We start from the raw sequence: 26976 nt of genomic DNA, 5'->3' as shown, positions 1-26976 counted from the left end.
ATTCAACCACAACCAATCAACAAGATAATCAAAATCTTGATCTTCGTATCAATAGCCCTGTAATAAATTGTAAAGCACGCTAAATTTATGTAAGCCCTATGTTTATTCCAAAGTTACAATTCTTCTTAGTGTTTAGTTTTTAAACAAATTTTCAGATTAATAAGTTTAGGATGATCAACCAACGCAGTCCCTTTTGGTTTCCGCAATCAATGCTGATCAAACCAAAACAAATTATCCTCCGGTCTATTTAACAACCATACACTCAGAATTAACAATTTAAAGCATACACGCAGGTTGTAAGTATTGCTGAAAAATAAAGAGTAAGAAAGAAAATAGAGACACAAGGTTTTATGAGGTTCGGCTTATACCCAGCCTACTTCCTTGCTTTTGGCAAACCACCAAAGGATTCACTAGTTCAGTTCCGTTGAAGGGTGAAACAATACCGATTACAATCACTCCTTCCGTTAGGCTAGAGCTTGCCTCTCCAAACGATATTCCCTCATTTGGTCCAATGATTCTACAACCTTGAATCGTCTATAAACAAGAACCAAGATAGAAAAGAGTTTGTGTACAAGAAAATACTCTCACAGTAGAGTAGGTTAGTACAACATTCAACACAATTATACTTCAAAGTAAATCATATATAAAAGGATTGAAGCTCAATACTGATTTTAGATCACCAAATATCTTCCAAATATTGAAAGATTCAGACTTTGAAAGCTTTACTTTGAAATTTGAATCAACAGTAATTCAATATTTGAAGTTGGATGAACACAAGAGAGTTTGAGAACTTTTTAGAGAACTTTGATTGCTGGAAATTTCTTGGTATATAAAATCTTTGAAGTTTGGGGCTATTTATAAATGTTTTAAAAGTAATTCCTTACCCCCAAAGTTTCCTTGAAGTAATCCCCAAGTTTTCCAAAATAGTAGTGCTCAAAAAATTCATTTAAAAAATTTTCTCGTTGGTAATTTTTAAACCAACGTTCGAGTGGCAGTCGCCTGTCATAGAAGAAACTTAAAACACAGAATACTGGTAGTTGCCTGACATAACCACCCAGGCACCTGGCTATGTTCAAGTAGTCGCCTGGCACCTTACTGCCTTTTTGTAAATTCTTCATTTAATTTGGGCAGTCGCTTGCCACATGAAGGCAGTCGCCTGGCCCTTTTGTTTTAGTAAAAAAAACTTTTCTTTCTAAAACCCTTCTTTTCTTTGATTTGAAAAACATACTTTAGAATTTTTCTAAAACTATATTTCTAAGTTTTTTATTTTATTTTATGAGAGCTTCAATTCAGTTTATACTTGAAATTAACTTGAAGTACTTACATACAACCATCCTTAAAACTTTATTCCTTTGAGCTTCAAGTAAGTCCTTGTTCTTCCATCATCTTTGAGTTTCTGATCCTTTCTTTGAGCTTTCATCAAATTATCTTAAATTCTCATGCTCTTCAAGATCTTTTTTGATCCATAAACTTTATCATCCTTTTGAGCTTTGTCACTACCTTTAAGCTTTGCCTTTTTTCTAAAAAACTTTCACTTAAACCATATTAAACACATCATGATTTGTAATCATCAAAATAAGAATTGTAAGCTTTGTTAGGCCAACAGCCTCAATTATTTATATTATTAACTCACACGGTTCCATTTCTCAATTTTATCATTCTTTATTTCTCAATTTCCAGTATTTCTTTCATTTCTCAGTTTAGCCAATTTTATCATTCTTTCACTTTTTGTTTCCATTGTACTTTCTGGCTCATGAGTGTCCTCGGTATCAAATACCAACATCGCGTCTGTAACTCATGGCCACCCTGAGGATCTTTCTATCCACGTCATGCTTCCCCCCATGGTTAAGGTTGTGCGACCCGAAGGCTAGATCTAACCGCGGTTGGCCGACCCGGTTAGATCAAATATCATATCACATATCGCGTCTGTAGTACGACTGGCCAGCCTATAACCCTGATCCGGACTTAGGGGGCCCACAACCCTACAAAATGGCACAGTTGACTGTCACATCACACGCTCCAAGAGTCTGTGTGGTTGCACTAACACCACTAGCAACGATATCGTACTCAATATGATAACCATGTAACAGGGTTTACTACCACATACCCGTAATCATTATGCGGTATTGGAATTTCATCAATCATATTCCAGTATATCACAATTCAGTTCAATATAAATTTTCTCATCATTTTTTGTGCACATTTCATCATCTCGTAATAACATATATCATATTTCACGTATTTTTCACTTTTTCCCAAAATACTCATATCAATCATTTGTACAAACTCATTTCTCATGCAAATAATTTACACTCACAAATAAATACCACATTTCATTATTTTCCAATATCAGAAATTCACAAAATCTCATATTTCAGGAAAAATAGTTCTACTCACATATAAATACCATATTTCATTATTTTTCACTAATCACATCTGTTGGCCTGGTAGTATGTCTAGAGGGGGGGTGAATAGACTTTCTTCCGTGATGTGATTACTTTCTACAAGCACAAAAATCTTACCAAGAGCAAGTGAATAAAATTGTTGTGTAAAAGGAAATGTAGCAAATCACAATAACAATATAAATAAGATAAGAGAGAAGAAAAACTTAACACATTGATATTTACGTGGTTTGGCACCCCGCCTACGTCCACGCCTTGAGACCAACTCAAGGATTCCCAAAATCCACTAAAATCCTCCTTAGGGTGGAGAAGCCAATACACACCAGCTCACAAAGAGCTTCAACAAGGTGCTCTCTTAGAGACACCCAAAAATAGCCCACAAAGAGCCTTTGTTTACAAAAAGGTAGATGAAGATTAAATGTAAGCTTGAATACTCCCTTGAGGTAGTTAAACCAATAAAATCCTTACTCAAGATCCTCTGTCAATAGAGTGAATGCAGTACTAAGAGTAGCAAGAAGAGGGGAAGTGAGTTTGTGAGTAAACCCTAGAGATGGCAACACCAATGAATGTTCTTCTTTCAATATGATTTCTCTAGGTGTTAAGTAAAATGCCATTTACTCCTATTTATACATTGAATGGGCGAGGGCAACGCTGGAGAGCCGTTGGGCATTTATGAATATAAGACAAGATTTAAAAATAGTCGTTTGCAGCATTTAATGTTCGCTGTTGCCCGACATTCGTTGATGAAGCCTTGTGTTCGTCGACGAGCTCTTCAGAAATTTCGTCGACGAAGCCCTGTGTTCGTCGACGAGTTGCTGGTTCTGAATTCAAGTACCTCTCGGTACATTTTCGTCGACGAGACCCTGTGTTCGTCGACGAGAACCTGTGTTCGTTGATGAAGTTTGTACTAAACTCGTCGACGAAGCCCTGCGTTCGTCGACGAGATCCTCCTTCTTAAATTTTTGTCTTTTTAAGTTTCTAAGAAGGTTCTTGTCCATTTGAGGGTTTCTTTATATACTTAAAAATGACTTTTCTAGTATTTTGTTGTGTGTGTGTGATATGCCCCTTTCTTACTCTTAGTATTTCACTTTATGTACAAGATATTTACAAGATGATATTTCTCTTATTTTACACACTCATTTTTTAGATGACTTTTGTACATTTGTTGTATTTGTTCATGAATGCTTTGAGAGACTTGTGCTTCTAGTCATGACATGAGTTGTTTTGACTGCTTATTGGTTCAGATGCCGTTCTGTATACCTAAAACATATCTTAGAGAAATGTTAGTGACCTTGAGAGCAGCTAATGGGTTGATAACATCAAAATATAGTAGGAATGAAAGACCTTTAACTATTTGGTCTAACAACATCAATAATTCTCATTTCAATATTTTCTCTGAAATTACTCATCATTATATTTCACACTCCAAAATATCACAATTTAAAATCACTCAAATGCCACACAATTTCTATGATATTTATATCGTAATAATTCTCAAACAAAATACCAGAAACACATTTTCACATATTAATTTAAACAGTAATTTTAAAAATACTTTTATAATTTATTCCCCTTATATGGCTTATTAAGAGACTCGTTAACACCCAGATTCCACGCCCTTGGGGCCCGAAACTCAAATCCTGAAATTCACATTTTTCCTAAATTAATTAACTCATTTCCCCCAAAACAATACTCAACTAACCTTCTCTAAACTCTATATACCCCAAATTATCATTTAAACTATTATTTAACACCCCCACTTAATTTTCTGAAATTTGCTTGCGGGTTCCAAAATTACACCCGCGGCGCTTACCGGGGCTCTAAATTTAGCTTATAATTTGCAAGAAATTAAAGAAAAATGAGAAATTAGCTTAACCCAAAAGATATGTTTACGCCACTCCTACCACCAATCCGCTCCGATAGAAATGATGGCAGTGGAGAATGGATTCCAGCGGTATCTTATGATTTTTGATCGGACCAAAATTCGTCATGAAATCGAGGAAAGATGGAGAAAGAATGAGAGGAGAGAGAGAGAGCGTCTACGATAACAGAAGAAAAGAAAAGAAAAGAAAAGAAGAAGAAGAAGCAGAATAAAAAACATCTCGAAGCTTCTCAGCTTTAGGATGATTAATAATAATAATAATATATTTAATTAATATTAATAATAATATATTTAATTAATATTAATAATAATATATTTTATTAATAAAAATAAAAATAAAAATTAATTATTTTTTTCTTTTCTTTTTTTTTTAACTCCGATTAATTAATTAATTAATAATATATATATATATATTTGGGAATCACTCCACTAATCTTGTATGACTCTTTTTAGGGTTATTACATCCCTACTGCTACCAAAGAGGCCGAGGCAGAGGAGTTCCTAAATTTGATGTAGGGACACTTGACCACACAACAATACGCGACCAAGTTTATGGAGTTATCTCGCTTGGCTCTATACATGATTTCGGACAAGCCGAAGAAGGCCCAGAGTTTTGAGAGAGGTTTGAGGTAGGGAATACGTACACAAGTGGTGGCATTGTTGACTCATAGTTTTACTGAGTTGGTGGACAAGGCCATGGCAGTTGAGGCCAGTATTCAAGAGGATGAGAGAGTGACAAATCAGAAGAAGAGGCCCATGTCTCCCAGTTTTCATACTGGTACCAGATAAGGTACATGAGGGAGAGATAGTGATACTGTGGGCCTGAGGTCGGATATGAATGATCGGGGTTATAAGGGAAATTCATTCCGCCCTCACTGTGCTATATGTAACCAGAGACATTGGGGAGAATGTCGGGGTAAGCGTACTGTATGTTATTGGTGCCCACAAAGCTCAAGATTGTTGTGGACCACCAGACAATGCAGCCACTCCTGATCAGAACTGAAGGAACAATCTAGTGCCTCGTGGAGGCCCAACGCGTGTTTACACAATGATGCCGACTGATGCAGATACTGCCCGTGGTACAGAAGCAGGTAGTATGTTCATGTTTGAGGTGAGCAATAGATTGAATTGACTCTAAGTAACATGTTTATGCATATCTGTTAGAATACAAAAAATTGTGATATGAGGATGGTAGGGGTAATACTAGAGTTATGTAAAATAATTAATTAACAAATTTTGAGGATGAAAATTTTTTAAGGTGGGGAGATTGTAGTAACTTGAATCAAGAAAATAAAGAAATAAATAAAAGAAAAGAGAAAGGAAAGGAAGAAAAGGATTTTGGTTTGGCTAGGGCCAAAACCGTTGCCGGTTTTATGAGGATCAGAAAAATCGTTGACGATTTTCTTGCAGGTAAACAACCGAGAGCTGGTTTAAGGCCAGACTCGTCACCGATTTTGTCAAGCTGATTTTCCTACGGGCCTATTTACTTAAAGGCTAAGTTACTCATTTTTTTATATTTCATATTTGCTCTCTCTCTCTCTCTCTCTCTCTCTCTCTCTCTCTCTAAAAACTAGGGTTTTGCTTCTTTCTCTCTCTCTCTCTAGCTCGGGAACTCTCTAATAGTGCTCTTCGGTTCTCTCTCCCTTCTCTCGATACGTAGGCCGTCGATCTTTGATGAATTCATGTGGTTTTGAAGGTTTTAGGCATTTTCTTCAGGATTAGGTAAGGGGAATAAATTATATCAGTTCTTTTCTAAATTCTACAGGTTAAAAAGAAGTTTATACTTATATGTATATGTTTACAACTTTTGTTTCAAAATCCAACTGTTTTAAAAGGAGTATTTGAGCTTAGGGTTAGGTTATGGGTTATTATCTTCAAAACTAGCCGGTTAAACTTGAATACAAGACCATAGGATTAAAGTAGTGAATTTCCTAAATGTGTTGATCGGGTTAGAATATTAGCTTGGATTATCTTATAGATTATGTAAAGGATCAAAGTAAGTAGGGTTGACCAACTCAGTTTTGTAAAGTATAGTTTAAATCCTTAAATTGTGCGGCATGAGATTGACTTTTATTAATGAAATGGATATTGTGGCTCTGGTGTATTTGCCTTCTTGGTTGATGTGATATGTATATTACTAAGAAATGAGTGGTTGTGATTTGTAACTGCGGGACTCTGTTGTGATATATCTGTGGGATTCTATTGCAACATTAAGACTCTATCATGATGTACGTATTGAGAACGATGGGGTGGGATGCTCAGTACGTTAGGTATCATGCAATGAAAAGTAACTTGGGCACCATGTGTTGAAAAGTAACTGGGCACCATGCGTTGAGAAGGAGTCTAGTTACCATGTGAAATGAAGTATTTGTGCATTATCACCTGTATGTGTATGCAGATACTGAGGTTTGCTTTATGGTAAATATGTGCGTACCGTCTACTTGTATCTATTCAATTGTTATTGTTTATCATATGATTATATTTTGGATATACATACATATATATAACTATATATATATATATATAAATTCATCTGATACACACTGTTATACTTTACTCGTCCTTACTGAGAAATGTCTCACTCCAGTAATTTATTAACTTTTCAGGTCCTTCTGGTGATCGAGCTTAGCACACTTCGGGGCAGGATTTAGTTTTGTGGTTGTTAGTTAATGAAAGATATTGGAATATATAGGTTTATGTTTTAAATGTTGGTATGTGATATGGACAGATGAAAGTATCTTTTTGGTTGTATAATATGAGTTATAGAATACTTCTTTTTGAGATGATATATAGTACTTTAGTATTATTGTTGAGGATGTATTATTATTATTTCCGCTGTGCATATGAATAATATGGTATCAGAGATGGATTTTTGGACACCTAACACCCTGAGCCCCACTTAGCGAGTTTGGGGCGTTACATTGGTGGTCAAATCTATCTTTTAAATTTTTCCATAAGATAAATGAGTCTTTAATAGTGAGGTATTTGGTTTATAATTCTTCATTTAAATGATGACGGTTGAAGATCATAGTCTTTGTGTGATCATGCAAGGATGCGATATTTTTCATCTAAAATAATATTTTTGAAGTTTATTGTATTTAGATGGATATCAACATTAAAAATTCATGATAAATAATTGTTATCTTTGATATGAAACAAATTCAACTTTACTAAAATTAACAATAATAATGCAATTTAGAGAAACAAAATGTAAAAATTGAAATAAAACTGAGATAATAATAGATATAATATTACTTCCACTGTTCTGAAGGTATTTAAATATGTTTCTTTGAGAACATTATTTTTTTTTTCCAATTTACAATATTAAAATAGATAATAATTTACCACATATTCTGGATGTTACTACCTAATTTGGAAGATAAATGTCTCACTTCTTTAGGAGGTCAATTTTGACATTTCTTCTGAAGGTTAAAAATATACCCTTTTCAGGAGCTTTTCAGGAAGTGTATCTCTTCGGGAGATTAAATATATATATGAGATATTTAAATATATAGCCTCTTAAGGAGGTCTATCTTACCATCTCTTTTGGAAATTGATACTATTTAAACTTTAAAAGACATATTCTCTACTAAAAAATATTATACTCTTGTGAAGTAAATGTTACAAGAAATAAATTAAATAAGATTTAAAGAAATATCTCAGATAATTAGAGTATCGTGCTCATAACGTGTTATAAAAGATATAGGAAAATAAATAGAGATGAAATAGACATTTTATGTGGTTCGACTATGCCTACTCCACGAACGGATGATATAAAAAACTTTACTATTTTGAGAAAAATTACAAAATGATTTGAAATTAGGTACAAAATATCTCTATTTTCTGTATTTCTCCTCTTCTCTCATCCTTTCTATATGCCTACTCTATTCAAGTATTTTTTTTTTATGTATATGACAAAATGAGAGAGAGGAACCTTTTATTGGAATACATGGTGGTGGAAGATGAATGAGCGACAACCATTATATTTTTCACAACAACTATTAATTAATCTTTACATTAGTGTATAATTAACCAACAACTTCAATGCTAAAAATTTTAAAATAATTAAAACCAGAAATTCATTTATGAGAGACTAACACCAATCTACATATGTTCGGTCATCGAAGCAATAAAACGACGCCGTTTTTTTGTGTTCCGCAATCCGCATTAAGAATGGCTTGGCACAATGACCCTATCCAGTCTACATATGTTCAGTAGAAACTACGAAGTTTCCTTTCCTTGCACTGCAATTCTGCAATTCGACCTTTTCTCAACAATTGCGGTGCGTGCGTACTCCTTCTTCCTTTTGTTTATCGATCTACGAATCGATTCAAAACCATCGTCTCATATTATTACTCATTCTGTTCTACAGAAATTTTGACATGGCGAAGAGCTACTTCAAGTTGGAACACCCCCTCGGTTCGTGCTTATAATAATTTAACTATATATTGATTGATTCTTGATGAACCCCAACTTAATATTATCTTGATCGTGAGGTTAGGAAATGTGGATTTTCTGCTGCAGTCCATGGACGTTTACAAATCCCTAGTTTTGTTTATGGACTCCTCGTGTTACTATTATTTCAGTTTGAAAATTTTTTGGTTGAATTTTATGTGCAATTCGTTTGCTTTCTGAGAAACTGTAGGACAAGAGAAGAGATTTGAATTTGGCTTGTAGATTATTCATGTTTCGGGACATAACAATTCAAGATCTTCTACTCAACTGAGTCTAATTCAAATGTTGCCTTTGTTGAGATGGAGTTGTTCCTTGCCGAGGCTAAATCTGCATGAAACATGGACTCAGAGATTTGTTTTCTCTCTTTTGTCTTTGGGTTCCTTAGCAACCAAACAGTAGATAATTGGATCTGTTTGTCTGGCGAGGTTTCTACGAGAGAAAAATGTCTTGCTTTGATTGGATATCTTGATCACCGTACTCTCTGGAATGAATTATGATATGGGAATTCATTTGCTTTTCTATAAAATCTCTCTCTCTTTTAAAGATTGAGAAAGACTTCAAGATCTCCTTGGAAATTTACGAGTGCTATTACACATTTTTCCACTAGTATCTGCATTCTAGGTAACAGTGGTTGCTCTTTTCTGTCGTGGAACTTATTATACTGTTAATAATATTTTGGTTCGTAAGAAAAGAACTCATTGGAGATGTATAATATCTGTTAGATTACCACTTTATCTAAAACCTTAAGCTGATAGGTTGTGGCCCAACCATTTATATCAAGTCTTAACACTCCTCCACACGTACAGCCCAATTGCACGTGGAGAGATAAAACAAACAATGAATAACACCCATATTTGGGAACATAATAATTTTTTAACTAACTTAAATTAAACGTGGGCAACAAGTCTAGAACCCTGGACCTCCCCGCAACCATGGCTTTGATACTATGTTAAATTACCACTTTACCTAAAATGATACAGTGTTCCACAGCAGTGTAGAATTTAGAAGAAATACATACATGATAGAAGGAACACTATTTGAAAGTAGCAGCATTATTTGTAATTTCTGAAATAAGGCTTTGAACTCTCCACAATATAGTTGGCATTTCTGCATAACACCATCAGGCTAGTCTGATTGGGTTTGGACAGGGATCTGTTCATAAACTTGTTTCCTTTGCTGTTTCCACCACTATCAAAATGAGTTGGACTTCATGGAAAATAATGGTGGTAGGCTTCTACAATGCAGCAAAACCCCGTAAAGGATTGTCCGCAATCTCTTACTCCTCCAAATAATTTGTCATTTTGAAGAGATCCATTTGTATTTGAGGAAGACAAAACCAGAGAGTGGGGCAATCCATTTGAACTTTATCTCTTTCACATGGAAGTAGTTCACTTTAGTTGCCAATGCATACCACATTGCTGCATGTAGAAGCACGGATAGTTTAAATTTTTTTACACTTTTGGACACAATTACCCTTTATTTACTCAAATCTCAACTTTACTCAAATCTCAACTCTCTCTCTCTCTCTCTCTCTCTCTCTCTCTCTCTCTCTCCTGCTTTGAAATTACAAGTTCGACAATAACTTGTTTCGAAATGGAGTTGTAAATTGAAGGAGATAAAACAAACGGAGGTTTCCCAAATTGTATCTTTATCTCTCCTTTTTCTCTCCCTTGAACATATGTTGCACTCTCTCTCTGTGATCATTAAACTAATGTAGTCGAACTTTGTATTCTATTTCCATGTTAAACTAAAATCAAATCCAACATGAAGTGTTTAAGTTTTTATTGTACATAACCAATACAAAATGCTAAATGTATATACTATGAAAATAGTAATAATAATTCTAAAATAAAAATGCTAGGAAGTAGATTCAATTTGGAAATCGTCTGATCCTTGTTAAAGAATATGACATAGAAACAAAGTCATTAAATTTAGATTATGTGTATTTAATTGTTTGTATCATATAATTTGCAATTGCATGTGTAACACATATGGCTCACACTAGTCTGCATGTGGCTTACGCTAGTTTGCTACAAAATTATCTATATTCATAAGTCTCTTTAATTGTCAGGATGTCCCGAATCTTTAATCTGATAGTTCTACCTTAATTTTGTGAAATAATGCCTCTTCAAACAATGCACAATGGAATAAATATTGTAAAGGATCAAACAATACCATATGCAACAATCTCAATGGTGAAATACATAATTATTCACAACCATAGCAATATAAAGAGAGTAAAGATAAGAACAACGACACCAGAAATTACATGGTTCGGCAAAGCCTACATCCATAGGAGCAATCGGTAAGAGATTTACTATGAAAATCAAAGATATACACTCAATGATTTTCTCTCCTTCTCTTACTCCTCTCTTTCTCTCTTACTTATCAAAATATGCCTAGAAGAGCATATATAACAAGCCCTCGGAGGCTTCCCTCCGAATCCCCAACCGTCACACCATTTACATTCAAAATTCAAATATTTTCTCGTAGCCTAGGTGCACTCGTCGACGAGAACATGAGATTCGTCGATGAGTCCAAGAAGCCCACTCGTCAACTAGTCTATCATCTCGTCAACAAGTCTTATGCTTTGAGATTTTCTGGTTCTCGGTATCTACTTGTCGATGAGTATAGGGCACTCGTCGACGAGTCTTCTGCTATTTTGCACTAACATATGTTTTTCCTCACTTTTGTTTATAAGCTCCCACGAAGTATAAGAGCCGCACCATAAACAACAATCTCCACTTTGGCGATTATACGCCCCTTAGGAGAACCTGAAAAATATATTTGACTGCTCCACCTTGAACTTAGAACGCTCGGTTGGTACCGTCTCCCTTCTAGCACTTGGAGACATGTATCAAGTCCAAGCAATGCCGCTTGAACTTGCCAATGACAATTTCAGCTTCTATCATTAACCCTAATACAATTGTAGATGCAACACCCGAAGACTTCGCCTTAGGCTTCGAACAAGACTTTCCCACAACAGTAAACACAAACACTGCTGCAAGCCTTCTATCACCAAAGCCCCCTGCATAGTCTTTAACAAAATTAACAACTGACAATCTACTCTGTTGCCTGTTGAAACACTCCATTGCACAATCATGGGGAACCTTTGACATATCCCAGACATCACAACCCGTCCTTGGGTACCGAACGGTAGACATTCCATATTGATTTTCCATAAAACCTCGTTGAGACAGAAAACAAAGTCTCCCTACGGTTCCATCCATAAATCCACCTTGAGATTACACCAATCTCCTTGTAGCCCTGTTCACAAAAACCACCCTGAGATAACACCAATCTCCCTGCGGTTTTGTCCATGCGAATCAGCAAACCAAGACCCATCTTGGCCATACCCAACACATTCATGTCAATTTCCAACTGATTAGCCTCAGTTAAAGCATTTCTAGCCAATAACATGTTATTCACACACAATAGATACATCACTCCACAACATCCTATCACCCTCTTGCAAACTGGAAGCTTCACCAACTCACTTGAGTAGTGGTTTGATAGTGCACATGAGCCCACCGTGATACTACTGGTTTCTCGAGCTAAAACTCCCTACAATATGAACTATGTCATTTCTGCCTTGTGTCTGTTGGAGACCTGCATCACATGCCCATTCATACCGTGATACTGTTGACCCGAGATAGAACTCTCCGTATTTCTGCTTTGAGTCTCTAACTCCACCTGAATATCATGATTGCTGCTATTACAGTTTTCTGGCATGTGTTTCTCTTCCTTTACCTGAGTACGCTGTCCCATGACTTTATCACCAAAAGTCATGTCCTCGATCACCCCTTTGTTTGCCATAGGATCACCTAACTTGCACCTACCTTTCTTATACCCTAGAAAAGTGTACCGTTCGAACATAACACCAAGTCTAGATCCTCCATCACTAGAATATTGCACTAGTGGACATCCACTCACAACCGAGTAGTCTATCGCAAAATTTGTCCACAATTCACCTACAACTTCCCATCTAGCGATACTTTTGACGATCAATCACATAAGAAACGCGCCATACTTACTGACTTCACCAAGAAGTATCCTGCAAGCTCTGCATATAACCTGCCCTACTCACAAACTTCTTGAGCGAAACCGGCGTACTTAGCCTCAATGTTTGACTTGAGAATCTCTCTTTCGGTCTGGTTCTCCACCTCAGCCACTGCATGCCACTGCATGAAGTACACCAAGACCCTTCGTGAAAAGTACACGAAATACATATGTCTATCCCGTGATGCTTTCATCATTGGTCCCAAATAACTGAATACATGTAGTCACCCATATGTTTTAACCGCATATGCCATAGGATACTTGACTCAGATTCAATAGTTGTAACTTGTAACTCCACCTGCAATCGTAACATCTTGCAGCGTATAGATATTTCCCGTTACTTTATACTTAGCCTCAATGTTTGACTTGAGAATCTCTCTTCCGGTCTGGTTCTCCACCTCAGCCATTGCATGAAGTACAACAAGATCCTTCATGAAAAGCACACGAAATACATATGTCTATCCCCTAATGCTATCATCATTGGTCCCAAATAACTGAATACATGTAGTCACCCATATGTTTTAACCGCATATGCCACAGGATACTTGACTCAGATTCAATAGTTGTAACTTGTAACTCCACCTACAACCGTAACATCCTGCAGTGCATAGATATTTCCCGCTACTTTATCTCCTTTCATCACTATCAAGTTACCTTAACACAATTTCATTTCTCCACATTCAGACTCTTATCAATAGCCATTACGGTCTAAAATTCCCAATGAAATACCATTCTTTCTTAGACCCGATTCATGCTTTACATCTCATATGGTTCTTACAACACTATTATACATTTTGATTTTGACATTTCCAATAACAACCATTTTTGCATGAAATATCATTTTCCATCAAAATACAGCCAGTATATATGATTTATAGATGTCAATCCATTTTTTATCTAAGATCCAAGAATCACCTGTGAGGCACTTCGAACCCGATGAAACACGTAGCATATCTCTTAAGACTACATTCTGAGTCTTCCTCCACTACACTTGTAGATTTTGACGAACCCTTAGACATATATCGGCATTCTCATTTTCACCAAACTAATGCTAGAGAATTTTCATCCATGATGTGATACAACACGTCCTTAGCCAAACAAAGACGAATGATTGCTCCCAATTCATTCCAAGTCGTTGCATCCATGCTATCCGGTTGAATTCTGTATAACCCTTTCACCATACCATAATGCACTAGGAGATCCTTCAATTTAGAGGCCACACAACACATGCTCTGATACCAATTGTTGTGAAATAATGTTTCTTCAAACAATACACAGCAGAATAAACATTGTAAAGGATTAAATAATACCATATGCAACAATCCCAATGGTGAAATACAGAATTATTCACAACCATAGTAATATAAAGAGAGTAAAGATAAGAGTAACGACACCAGGAATTACGTGGTTCGGAAAAGCCTATATCCATGGGAGCAATCGGTAAGAGATTCACTATGAAAATCAAAGATATACACTCAATGATCTTCTCTCTTTCTCTTACCCCTCTTTTACTCTCTTACTTATCAAAATATGCCTAGAAGAGCATATATAACAAGCCCTCGGAGGCTTCCCTCCGAATCCCCAACCGTCACACCGTTTACATTCAAAATTCGAATATTTTCTCACAACCCAGACGCATTCGTCGATGAGAACAGGGGATTCGTTGACGAGTCCAAGACGCCCACTCGTCGACTAGTCTATCATCTCATTGACGAATCTTTTGTTCTGAGATTTTCTGGCTCTCGGTATCTACTTGTCGACAAGTATAGGGCACTTGTCGACGAGTCTTCTGCTACTCTGCACCAACATATGTTTTTCCTCCATTTTGTTTATAAGCCCCCACGAAGTATAAGAGCCACACCATAAACAACACTAAACAATTATTTGCTCATCAGTTTGACATTTTCTGCTAAAGATTGCTTGATTCCTTTCAGCCCAGATATAGTTTGCAGGGGCTACAAGGGATGTCTTTAATCTTTATATCTCAAGAAATGGTGTCATTACCTCTACAATGATACAGCATCCAATGAATCTTATATGATTAGTCTTGGGCTTTTCCTTTTCAGCTGCATAATTCCTTAACAATCTCCCATGTCTTGTCAGAGTCCATGGATTCCAAAAAAAAAAAAAAAAAAGAGAAGGTGTTGATTGAGCATTTTCCCTGTTAGAAGAAAAAAGCAACACTCAGATGTTGAGGATACTGTGTCCAGTAGCACGCCTTGGTATTGATTTTTCGTGAAAGCCAACCAATGGCATGGAACTGTGCCTAGGTATTGCTTCTTAACACAAACTATAATATACTAAGGCAGTGTAAATTGTTTAACTCTTAAGTTTCCCAGAAACCTTTGACAGATAACAAAGATTTGAATTCTGGTGTCCAAACAACTTGGTCTGCATTAGTATTGAGCTTCATAGCATTCACATTTTGACATAATTCAAATTCAGGAGAAAAGGCAAATAGATGTTGCCATCTTACATTGTGAAACTGATCAACAACTCAAACTTTGCTAGCAATTTTAGATGACTTCAAGACCATTAATGAATATTGAAAATCTACCAGTTCTGAACATGTCATTGTGCTGCTGACAAACTTCTTTTGGGAATCTAATACCATCAAAAGCTCTTGAAGAAAATCCCATTCAAGGGTATCATAACTCATAAGCCTTCAAGGAAATCCTGTGCAAGAGTGTCATAATTTATAGGCCTTCTTGGGGGTTTATCATTTCTATGTTAGTTTTTGATAAATCATGAGCTAGCAAATATTATCAGAAGTTCTTTTAATGAAGGGATTCTTGACATTTCTTTAACTTTTTGCGTAAAAACTGTCAGTCTCCTAGGAGGTGTCTTGGTAATTACATAACAGGTTATGGGTCTAACTTTACCAAGACTGGATGGATCAGTACAAACACTCTGGTACCCAGGTAAGCGTTGTCGAATTAATTTCTGCATCCTTTCTGTGAGAACTGATCCTCGTAAAATAGTTTCTGCATTCACTCTATTCGCTCCTTGTCATCCTGTTTGTTTTAGCAATATCTTGAAAATTAGCAGTGTCCTTTTTAATCCTCATTGCCCCTTCAATTTTCTCCCCATTATCCAAGTGAAGCCATAGTTTATCCTGAGATAGAAAAAAGTTATTGTTAGAATCTCCCAAGTCCCAAATGAACCAAATTAACTATTCCATTCGATATAGCCCTCTTCATCTCTTGCCAGCTGCACATAATCTTAAGTGGTTTGTTTTTCCAAATTATTTGACAACTTCAAAGGGATTCTGCTCCAATTGAGATTGGATCCCGTCTCGTTACTAATTTTTTTTTTTGAACTTTTTCATCAGAATTTTAGTTTGCTCACTGCTCCAAATACAGATGTTCTGCTCAAATTCTTGTTTACCAATATGAGCAATAATTATCTTAAAAATCTTTACATTCAACTCAAAAATATGAAGGGCTTACATCCAATGTCTTAAATTTCAGTTTTGACTAAAATTTTAAGGCTTTAAAAAACTGAATTTTCAATGGAAATTTTGATGTCAATGTTGAGTTTTGTTTTTGATTTTAAAAATGATTGAAATCTGCAGTAAAGCATGAAATTCTTTTTATGAAACTTTAGAAACTATTAAAGGGCCGTTTGGTTCACAAAATCTTTGAACATTCCTTGAATGTGATGTGCACAGCATCACACTCCATGTTTGTTTTAGAGATGGAATTTGATGTGGGGTAATCTAACATCTCTGGCAATGAAGCATTCCCACAAAACATGGTAATCCCATTCCCATCCTCCTCAATAGGTTTCATGAGAATCCCGTTTCCATGGGTATCCTATTTTTAGGCCAAATTGCCCTCACTAAAAGGCAGGGAATGGCAAAAGTGGTACAAATATCACAATAGTTGACATTTGAAAGGTTTGGAGTGATGGGAAGTGACTTGAAGACCACAACAATTGACATTCCCAAATGGGGAGTGACAAAATTGGCACAAAGACTTCAATGGTTAACATTCCAATGGTGGGAAGTGATAATAATGGGGTGGAGACCATAACAGTGGATATCTGAAAGGTGTATAATGATGAAAATAGCGAGGAGATGACAAAGGTCAACATATCAAAGATGGAGAGTGAAAAAGGTGGCATGGCGATGACAATATTCATTCTCTTAAAGGTGGGAAGTGATAGAAAGTAGTGTGGAGATCATAATAGTCGATGTCCAAAGATTAGGGTGACGTGGAGGCGATATCGATATTTTAAAGATAGGGAATAGCAAAGGTAGCATTGACTAATTGAGGCCACAATGATCGATGTCCTTAATTTAGCACTTAAAAGAATCATCTCATTTCTGCTTAGTATTCTCTTATTAAACATGTACAAATGAATGGGAAATCCCTTACATTTCGATGTCATAGATTTAAATAAAACACAAATACTAGTGCTGATAGGCAGCCAAGATTCTTTTATCATACCATTTACTTATAGAATATACCTTGCAATAAGTTGTAGAGAGGATGTTCAACAGCCCCACGGTAGTCATAATACCTAGGATTAGCTTAATTATAATCGAATGGTTGATGCTCAAGATTTGGGGTTGATGCTTCCATTACTTACTTATGGATCAAGTAGGTTGAGCACTGTCTTCATTGGGAAAGAAAATTGGGGGGAATGCACTCATCATTTTCTAGGCTTTTTGTTAAGCTTAAACCTTTTGGTTATCCCTCCACGTTATGAAGTAATATGATTGGCTGGCCTTTTGCTTCTAAGATTGAGTTTTGGTTCCCTTGTCTATCAAGGTGTCAAAAGAGCATGTAGGAGATTTCCAAGGTCAACTCTTTATTCTATGTGCACACTTTGAATGAAAACTTCCTTTTAACTCTTTTTCACCAAACAAATCTTGACAATACAAGCTATGCTTTGTAAAACACACTATATTTTTTATAAATTTTTCTTTGAACTAATGGTGTTCCCTTGATAAATCCATTAGAGTTTGAAATTAGGAATAGCTTCCCAAGAGGGGGGGGGGGTGAATTGGACTTTAAAAATTTCTTTTAATTCCTTTTTAGAATTCTTAAACTTCTTTTAATATTTAACCAATTCTTTTACTTGTTTATCTATTTTGTCAATCAAACAAGAACTAAGTGAGCATTCAATCTTCAACCACAACACTTATTGCTTAACCAAACAAGTAATCAACTTTTCAACCAAACCAAACAATTTACTATGATGATCAAATCAAACAATCATAAGAATTCTCAGCTTGTGTGTATCCTTATTGTTAATTTGAATTTGAACCAAGCCCTGAATATATAAATTTATTCCTTCAATATAATATTCAATGCATCATCCAATCACTATTTCCAAATATTCAAAATTCAAATAAACTCTTAGTTAATTTATCTTTGGGTGTTTAACCAAGTAACGTACTTCTGTATGGTTTCCGCAAAATATGGTTTAACCAACGTACTCCCTTTCGGTTTCCGCAACTCAAATCAAAATTAAACCTTAAGTTTGTTTGATTTCCAAATATACGTAGTTTATATGATCTTCAAATTTAAACCATCCACGCAATTTAAATATGCACTGAAAATAAAGAATAGGGAAAGAGAGGGTGAGACGAAGATTTTTACGAGGTTCGGCTTCAACACAGCCTACGTCCTTGCCTTTGGCAAACCAACAAAGGATTACTAAAATTGTTCTATTGACGGGTGGAACAATACAATACTCCTTGGTTAAGGCTAGAGCCTGCATTCTCCAAATGATATCCCCTCGTCCGGTCATTCCTTACATAGGCTAGAGCCTGCTTCTCTAAGCAATATCCCCTTGCTTAGTCAACGATCCAAACAACCCTTGGAATCGTCAATCTACAAGATACAAATCAAATATTTGTGTACAAAGAATTTGCTCCTAAAAGAGCTGATTAGTACAACAATTCAGAACTATATACTTCAAAGTAAATAACAATATAAATATTCAAATTGAAGCTCAAGGAAGTATATCACCAATTTAATTCTTTCAATGAATGAAAGATTGAGAATTTGTAGCACAAGATTGGTGAGTAAAATCAACAAGAACTCAGTAAACTTTGTGCAAGTTGAGAGCAAGAGAGAGCTTTGAGAGTTTGAGAGCAATTTGAGAGAGATGCTGAATTTTGCTGAATTTTAATTCTTGGTGTGTTGATTCAATAATCTTTGAGGCTTATTTATAGATTTTAAAAGGTAAGTAACTTGGTCCCCAAGTGTGTTGAAATATCCCCCAAGTTTTCATAAATTTTGAGCCACAAATAACCCCATTTAAAAATTTGACCGTTATGAGAAAAATCAAAACAGCCGCGTGGCAGTCGCCTGCCCAATCCTCCAGTCGCCTGCCATGTTATTTTTTAAAGAAACGGCAAGGGCCGTAGCTTGGCAGTCGCCTGTCATAGCCACCCACGCGCCTATCATGTTTAGGTAGTCGCCTGGCATGCACACATGCTACTGTCAGCTTCGAGCACCCTTCTGTTTTTCGATCATAACTTTTTCTTTATAACTCCAAATTTTATGATTTTGGTGTCAAATGAAAGCTAAGAGAAAATCTTACAACTTTCATGTTGAACACTTTTTAAAATAAAGAGTTTTTAATAGAGAAAAATACACCACAATGCAGATGTAGAAAAATTAACAGCATTTTAAAAATCCTCTTTTTAGTGCTTTTCATTCCAAAAATCATTCTAACCTTTTTGAAATAATTTTTGACCTTATAAAAATATTTTCTAAGTATGTTAAAAGGTATCTAGGTCCAATATATTAACCTAAGAGTTTCATGTATCCAGATTGAAATTATTTGAAATACTTACATGAAATTTCATAGATTCTTTCAAATTTTCAATCCTTGAATTCCTTGAGGTCTTTATGCTTGCTTCATCTTTCTTTGAGCTTTCCATGTTGATCACTTGGGCTTTTATTCTTGAAACTTTTTCTTTAATATCAATGCTCTCATGATCTTCAAGCTTTCAAGCTTTATATAATCATCCTTATTTGAAGTACAAGTTTTCATGAATTCTTTAACCTTGCATTCATCATTGTGTCCTGAAAATACATCACTTAAACAAAACATGTTAAGATCTACTTGTTTGTTAGCATCAAAATAAGATGTTAAGCCTTATAAGGCCAACAAAGTTGCTTTCACTAAAGGAGCAGTTCATATACCTCCAAGATTCCATAGGTTTGGGCATGATATTGATACACCATGTGTACGCCTTCTCAACAAGGGCTTGGAAAACTCCTCGAAATTAAGATTTCAAGCCATACACTCTTGTTTTTGCCACAAACTTCTTCATGTGTTCCCTATGCATTGCGGAGTTCTCATAGAACCTTCCCAACTTTGGACTCACATAATCTTTGGGAGATTTAGTAGCAACTTGAGAAGTAGTGTAATGAAATTTAAATTCAGTGGAATGAATCTCTCTTGCATGTGTTCTCGAATCTTATCTAGTTCCTCCTTGGTGACATAGAGTGTGAAGTTGGCAATTGTGGGACTCTAAAGTGTGGGAGTGAAATTTAGTGGGGCATGTGGGATGGATCCCCTAACTTGGAATTGTGGGCAAGAGATGGTGCAATGGGTGTTGTAGGGACTACTTTTATGGGAGGTGGTAATATGTAGGATTTGAACGGGAGGATCTCCTTGAGCTGGTAGATCACAACGATCCAGGAGTGGCGTGAGTTAGGAAATCATCATCGTTCTTGAGTGGATTGGGATTGATTGGATATGGAGTCGCCAATAGAATGTTTTGGGGGTTTTGAGGTTGGATAATAGTATAGTGGTGTAGGAAGGAGTTGAATGATGGTGGCCATAATTTGATTCCATTTTGAAGAGTATTGAACACCTTCTCTTGAGAAGAGTGGATCATCTACTTTATTTGAGTCATGTAAGTGACAAAATCTAGGAGAAATTCCCATTCAACGGAGTTGTTTTACCTGAGTTCACCATGTTCTTGGTGTCTTGGCCGGCTCTTGAGTGTCGGAAGCCCACAAGTGGTTGTCATGCTTTCTTTGGCCATTATTTTGTACAATTACACTCTCCTTAGTATAGTTTTCAAAATATAGAGGAGGTTCTTGAAATGAGGGAGAGAGGCTGCTTTGTATGCATGTGACGAATACTATGGAGAGGACTAGGGAGGAGAACCAAGCAATCCCTAGGAAGCTCAAGTGGCAGAAGGAATATTTATGGTATAAGGGAACCCCCCCAAGGTTAGGAGTATAGAGGAGTATGACTACAAGCTCAATTGAGTAGTTGCATGACTTGGGTTTAAGAGGTTGGAGTTGTGTTGAAAATGAAAAATGATCGACACTTGAGCAGTCTAGGAAAAAACCAAGGGGGCAGGCCTCCCCTCATGAACCTTGGTATGAGCCAAGGAGGGAGGATGCCAAGTGGATATGTGGATTTGTGCCCAATGAGAAAGATATGGCTACAAACTCAATTGAGTAGTTGCATGGCTTGGGTTTAAGAGAGAGAGAGAGAGGATGCTAAGTGGATTTGTGCCCCAATGAGAAAGGTACAGGGACAAGCTCTAGTAAGTAGTTGCATGGCTTGGGTTTAAGAGGTTGGAGTTGCGTTGAAAATGACACATAACGGACATGGGAGCAGTCTAGGGAAAACTAAAGGGGTAGGCCTCCCTTAATTTACCCCCCCCCCCTCCACACACACACACACACACACACACACACACGTATATATATATAAGGGGGGGGGGGGGAGAGAGAGAGTGGATGCCACATGGATTTGTGCTCAATGAGAAAAGTATGGCTACAGGCTCAATTGAGTAGTTGCATGGCTTGGGTTTTTAGGAGGTTGAATCGTGTTGAAAATGACACATGAACACATGAGCAGTCTAGGGAAAACTAAGGGGGTATTCCTCCCTTAATGAACCTCGCTATAAGCACACAAACCAGAACCCTTTAGAACATTCTAGAATCAGGACTGATGGAAATCTTGCCATGTATCTCTATGATCAATTATGGGTGCATGCACTGTGAGTCCAATCTCTTGCAGAGGTGTAAGCATCAAATAATTAAATCAAGTAATAGTTATATGCAGACAGGTACTTAATGAGATTAGTCATAGTTAAGGAAACACGAGAATTTTAGGCATCTACATGTACTCTTCTATTGAAAAACTACTTTTGAACTAATTGTGTAAAATGCAAGCAATTTCACTAGCAGGTAATTTGGCAGTACAAAATAACAAGTCTTGGCAACTTTCATTATCATCTCAGTTCCCAACTTCTTTGGTTCTATAACGTATTTGTTGGAGTTTTGTCTTCAAAACTCTACCTGTTCCCTTTAATTTAGCTTCTTCAAATAAGACTTTCCTCCTTTTGTAAGTTGATATCACCTAAAGAAGCTTTATAGACTACGCTCCCGTAAAAATCATTAACTTCTTGTTTAGCTCCTTTATTCACATCATTTTAATTAGATTATTCTTGAATTCTAACCTGTGAAGGAAAGATGGTGTTGAGATTCTACCTTTTGCAGTGCATCTGGATTCATTGAATCACCATTCATTTGAGGCTGTTGTATCTTGATGGAAAGTGGCTGGTTCCTTGAGAAAATGAAGGTCTGGTGTAGAAGTTGTTTGATGCATGGGGGCTGTACTTGGGGATGATCTATCCCTTGATCAGAGTTTATCTACTGATTTCTTGCCTAGAGCAGAAGAAAACTTCTCTGACAGCCTTTCAAAAATCTCCTAGAACCTGGCTTCCAACTTAGCTTCGAGAGAGCCTATTTTCTCATCCAATTGATTCAAAGTGTCCTTTGGAGGGTTTAATTGGTGCGAGTGGATCAGGAAGGAGGATTTGAAGGGACTAGGTAAAAGGCTTTGATTAGACTTGTAGAGGGAGGGAGAAGTTACTGAAGGATGTGTTGCTGAAGGCAAGGCACCCCTTGCCTGAAAATCAAATTCTCTTTTATGTCTAAAAAACTACTATGCTAGGAGGCACTGGTATTGTACACAAGATGGATACTTGAAGGTTTAGGTGCTGCTAGGAAGCACTGATATCATAAAAATATCAGTATATGGTCTTAGAATTAAAAGAAAGAAAACATAAAAAAAAATGGCTGAGACACCTTAACTTTTACAAAAAAAATTCATGGTGCTCAAAAGCTTGGACAAATTCAAAATCCAAATTCATGGTAAAAGCTATGTTAGCAGATTGCACATTTGAATGAAGAAGGGCCTGGTTGGTTGATTTCATTGGGTCACTATAACTTGTGTAGCTCAAGAAGAGAGGCCTTTAAATTTCACTTTTGGCTTTTGAAGATAAGGCCTTATGGCCATATTTCTTTTCTTTTTATAATCCATGAAACTTTGAGTTATACATAATTCTCCATTTTATTTTATTTTTTTAAAATTACAAATAGACCAAAATGCACCCACTCTGTACCCAACATGGACTGTATGCATACCTTTTCAAAAATGAAATAGAGTTGTAGATGCATGCCCTGCATATATTAGGGTCTACTTGAGCTGTATCCGTACCTGATACTTACCTAATACACATATGGCTTATGTTTTTAAGTACCGTGCATCATAGTTGGCATGTAACATAAATGGTAAGAGATGAAATGAAAGTATGGAACTTGGAGCTCAAGCTTTGACTAAGGACTTTTGGAAGCCAGCTAAACTACCACTCTCCATATTTAAAACTTTACCTTGACTTGGCCCAAGTAAGACTGAGAGTCATGATTATGACCTACAGCAAGCAGTACAAAAATTAACAAAATGCTGGACATAAAACTCAATTAACAAAGAATTAATTGGACTAATATTTTAATAGCTACCACGGACAGCTTCCATTAGACCGAAAAAGCTTGTTAACCCATGAATTTAGCCCTTGGATTCCAATGAGGATAATTTTATCTAGTCAAGTGTGTGCCATCAATTTAATTTTTTTGGGTGAATGTCTCAATAAGTTCTGCATGATCTGGAGTGATTTCTCTACTGATGCAGGAAACATCATTTTGACTCATTGGGTTTCTTTTTTATTCTCTTCTACTCATTTTTGTTAAAGTTTGTGCTTCTCTGCATGTCAGAAAGGAGGCAAGCAGAAGCTGCTCGCATCAGAGAAAAGTATCCAGATAGAATACCAGTTAGGATTCTTTTGTGTTTGCACATCAGGCAATCTTTTTTAGCACTTTCTTTATGTAATATATTGTTTGTATGGTGTAGGTGATTGTTGAAAGGGCTGAAAGGAGTGACATACCAGACATTGATAAGAAAAAGTTAGTTCTTCTGTAATCCTGTTCACACACACACACACACACACACACATGTATGTATATAATTATTGTATCATAATTTTGTTTTCATTATCTATATATATAGCAGCACTCTCTATGTTGTGTAACGTCTTTCATAGCTGAAATGTTCTGTTTTACGTCCTACTAGCATAGGCTTTTTGAATGAGGATTTTGAACCATGGGGAATTTAAAGAAGTAATGACATCTTATGATTTAGTGTGGATGACAGGAAGAGAATTGCTCACAATGTGCCTGTATTTAATGCAGGAACTCAACTATACCATGCGGTTGACCAACATTTTGTTTTGTCTGCTTGTAAATATTAATTGTTGTTGGCCCCAAAATTTCACAATATTTTGACAATAACAGAGCATTGATATTGATGCTAATATTCTTAATATGTATTGTGTTTTGAGCTACCTTCTTCTTTTCAGCTTTATCAAGGTTTACAGGTATGCTTTTGTAGCCCAGAGCCTCAGGCTTAATTTGAAGATCTTTGAAGATCTTTGAAGGCATTGAAACTCCTTATAATTTTTTGATTGTTACGTTAACATGTATAAATCAATTCATAAGTGATGGAATATGCAATTAAAAGGCTCAATAACACATGGACTAGTCCTCAAACATTTAGAATTTTCTTGGAAACTTTGAACGTACAGTGATGGAATCTGCAATTAAAAGGCTCAGTAGCACATGGACTAGTCCTCAAACATTTAGAATTTTCTTGGAAACTTAGAACTTACAGCCTCTAGAAAAAAAATTTGGACTCTGGGTCCCTGGGAACTTAAGTTTTTTAATTCTATCAAACTGGACAACAAATATAAACAAAAGATTCAAGTATTTGAATCTGTCAAAAACTAGACTATTGTTTTGATTAATTAGGTTGCTGATTTAACCAACTGGATGATGAATTTGATAAATTGATCAATTTATACTGGAGCAAGATTGGCTGGGCGTTTGAATTTAAAAATCAGTTGGCTGATTTGGGGATTAGACTACTGATTTTTTGCTTGTCACTGACAAAATGACTTGTTTTTGGATACCTGATTTGCTGACAGGACAATAGATTGCTGCATCTTTTTCTGGAGGTTCATTTATATTCTAGATCTATATCCCATTTTGAATTTACAGTAATTACAACTCATCTTTGAAACATATTTGAGCTTCATGTGAATTTTGATTGAGCTTTTGAGCCTTAGAAATTGCACACCCCCCATTTTTGTCTGAGCCTGCTTTTATTTTAAATTCTACCTGAAAGAAGTGATTTTTTACTTATTGCATGTGGGAGAGATTGTGAAGGGTTTTGACCCTAGTGTTGTAAAAAGGTATGGTGATACACTCGCTTGCTCAGCCCTGTTGTAAAGTAATCTTGAAGGGTACTACAGAAACTCTCTAGGCCAGGTTATGATCGAGGAAAGGATGTAGGTTGGAGCAATGAACCCTTATAGATCTCTAATTACAATTCCCTATCCAGTCAATTATTATTATGGTGGTTTGTCTATTTATTTGCTTGTGTTCTTCCTTGCTCGCAACATTTTGTATCTAGGCCCCTGCTTCAAACCCTAACGACCATAAACCCCCTCCTTGGGGTTTCAGCCTTTCTGGGTGCAAATCAACTTTAGAGGGTACTTGGTTTTGAAAAGCAAAGAGCTAGAGTTTTGGCTTGTAGTATTATTTGTTTTTTTTTTTTTTTTTGAAATAATCTTACTAAACGTTATTATTTAAGAAACTGAATGTATATTTGAACTGGGCACTCAGGGGTCAATAAGCAGTAGGCACTTAGTAGCATAAGGAACTAATATGTTATATGTTATTGATTTTTTTGTGTACTTGATCGATGTAGGTACCTGGTTCCTGCCGACCTGACTGTTGGCCAGTTTGTTTATGTGGTCCGGAAGAGGATTAAGCTGAGTCCTGAGAAGGCCATCTTCATTTTTGTGAAGAACATCTTGCCACCTACTGGTGATCAATTTTATTCATCTGCGTCTTACACTTCTTGCCCCTGAATTATTTTGTGATTTTAAAATTTTCCTGTTTCATTGTTGCAGCGGCCATGATGTCTGCAATTTATGAGGAAAACAAAGATGAAGATGGATTCCTTTACATGACCTATAGTGGCGAGAACACATTCGGCTGATTCTGAATGGTGATCAAGCCATATTATGTGAATAAGACTGAGTTCCTAGTAAAAATAAAAACGCAATTTAGATTAAGTGTAGATCCCCTGCAGCCTCTTCTAGTTTCATGCTATCTTTGAAATATGTGCTGTTTATGGAAAACCTTTTTCCAATTTGGATGGACTATCCTCTGTTTCCAATTTGATGCTGCAAGCATGCTGCTTGCATGCTGCTTTCTATCTAGTAGATCTTGCTGCAATGGATGGATTTGAAATTCCAAGCCCTCTTTTTCAAATTCTTCCATGAATAATGATTTACAAGATCTATAATCCATCAGTCAGCGAGTAAAATCTTTGTTTTGAGATGCAGTTTTGTTGATGAAAAACTCAAGTGCCCATTTTGTTGTGGAAAATATTCTTTTAAAATTTTGAATTTTTCAAAGAATTAAAAAAAGTATTAGATTATTTTTAAATTTTTAAAGATTTGTTTCAGAAAGGTAGAAAATAAAAGGTTTGTTTAAATGATTTTTGAATTTCTATTTCTAGATTTCAAAGTAATAACCAAAACAATAATATTTTTTTTAAAAAAAGATTAAATTTATACAAGGTAAAATAAAAGATTTTGAGGTTTAAATTTCGGTTTGTATGGATTTAAAAGAAGCCTAATATATAATTGGTAAGTTCTGAATCCAAATTAAAAAAAAAAAAAAAAAAACATACTTTCAATTTTTATATAAATTTTAAAAAAAAATTAAAAAAAGGTGGTATTTTTATAAGTATTTAAAAAATAAAGAATAAAAAAAATTA

At 35.9% G+C, this 26976-nt stretch overlaps 1 protein-coding gene across 1 annotated transcript; it reads left to right on the top strand.

Moving 5' to 3' along the window:
• Positions 1-8369: 8369 nt before the first annotated feature.
• Positions 8370-26413, top strand: LOC131149914 (autophagy-related protein 8C-like). Its single transcript, XM_058100709.1, has 6 exons — positions 8370-8566; positions 8657-8703; positions 23847-23902; positions 23983-24035; positions 25897-26015; positions 26102-26413. Exons 2-6 carry the CDS (start codon positions 8667-8669, stop codon positions 26188-26190), a joined length of 354 nt encoding a protein of 117 aa, XP_057956692.1. The 5' UTR covers positions 8370-8566; positions 8657-8666; the 3' UTR covers positions 26191-26413.
• The last annotated feature ends 563 nt before the right edge of the window (positions 26414-26976 follow it).

The sequence above is a fragment of the Malania oleifera genome, chromosome 2 (genome assembly GCF_029873635.1).
Source record: "Malania oleifera isolate guangnan ecotype guangnan chromosome 2, ASM2987363v1, whole genome shotgun sequence".
In the NCBI taxonomy this organism is placed as follows: domain Eukaryota; kingdom Viridiplantae; phylum Streptophyta; class Magnoliopsida; order Santalales; family Ximeniaceae; genus Malania; species Malania oleifera.
This window is presented reverse-complemented; position numbering and strand designations above follow the sequence as displayed.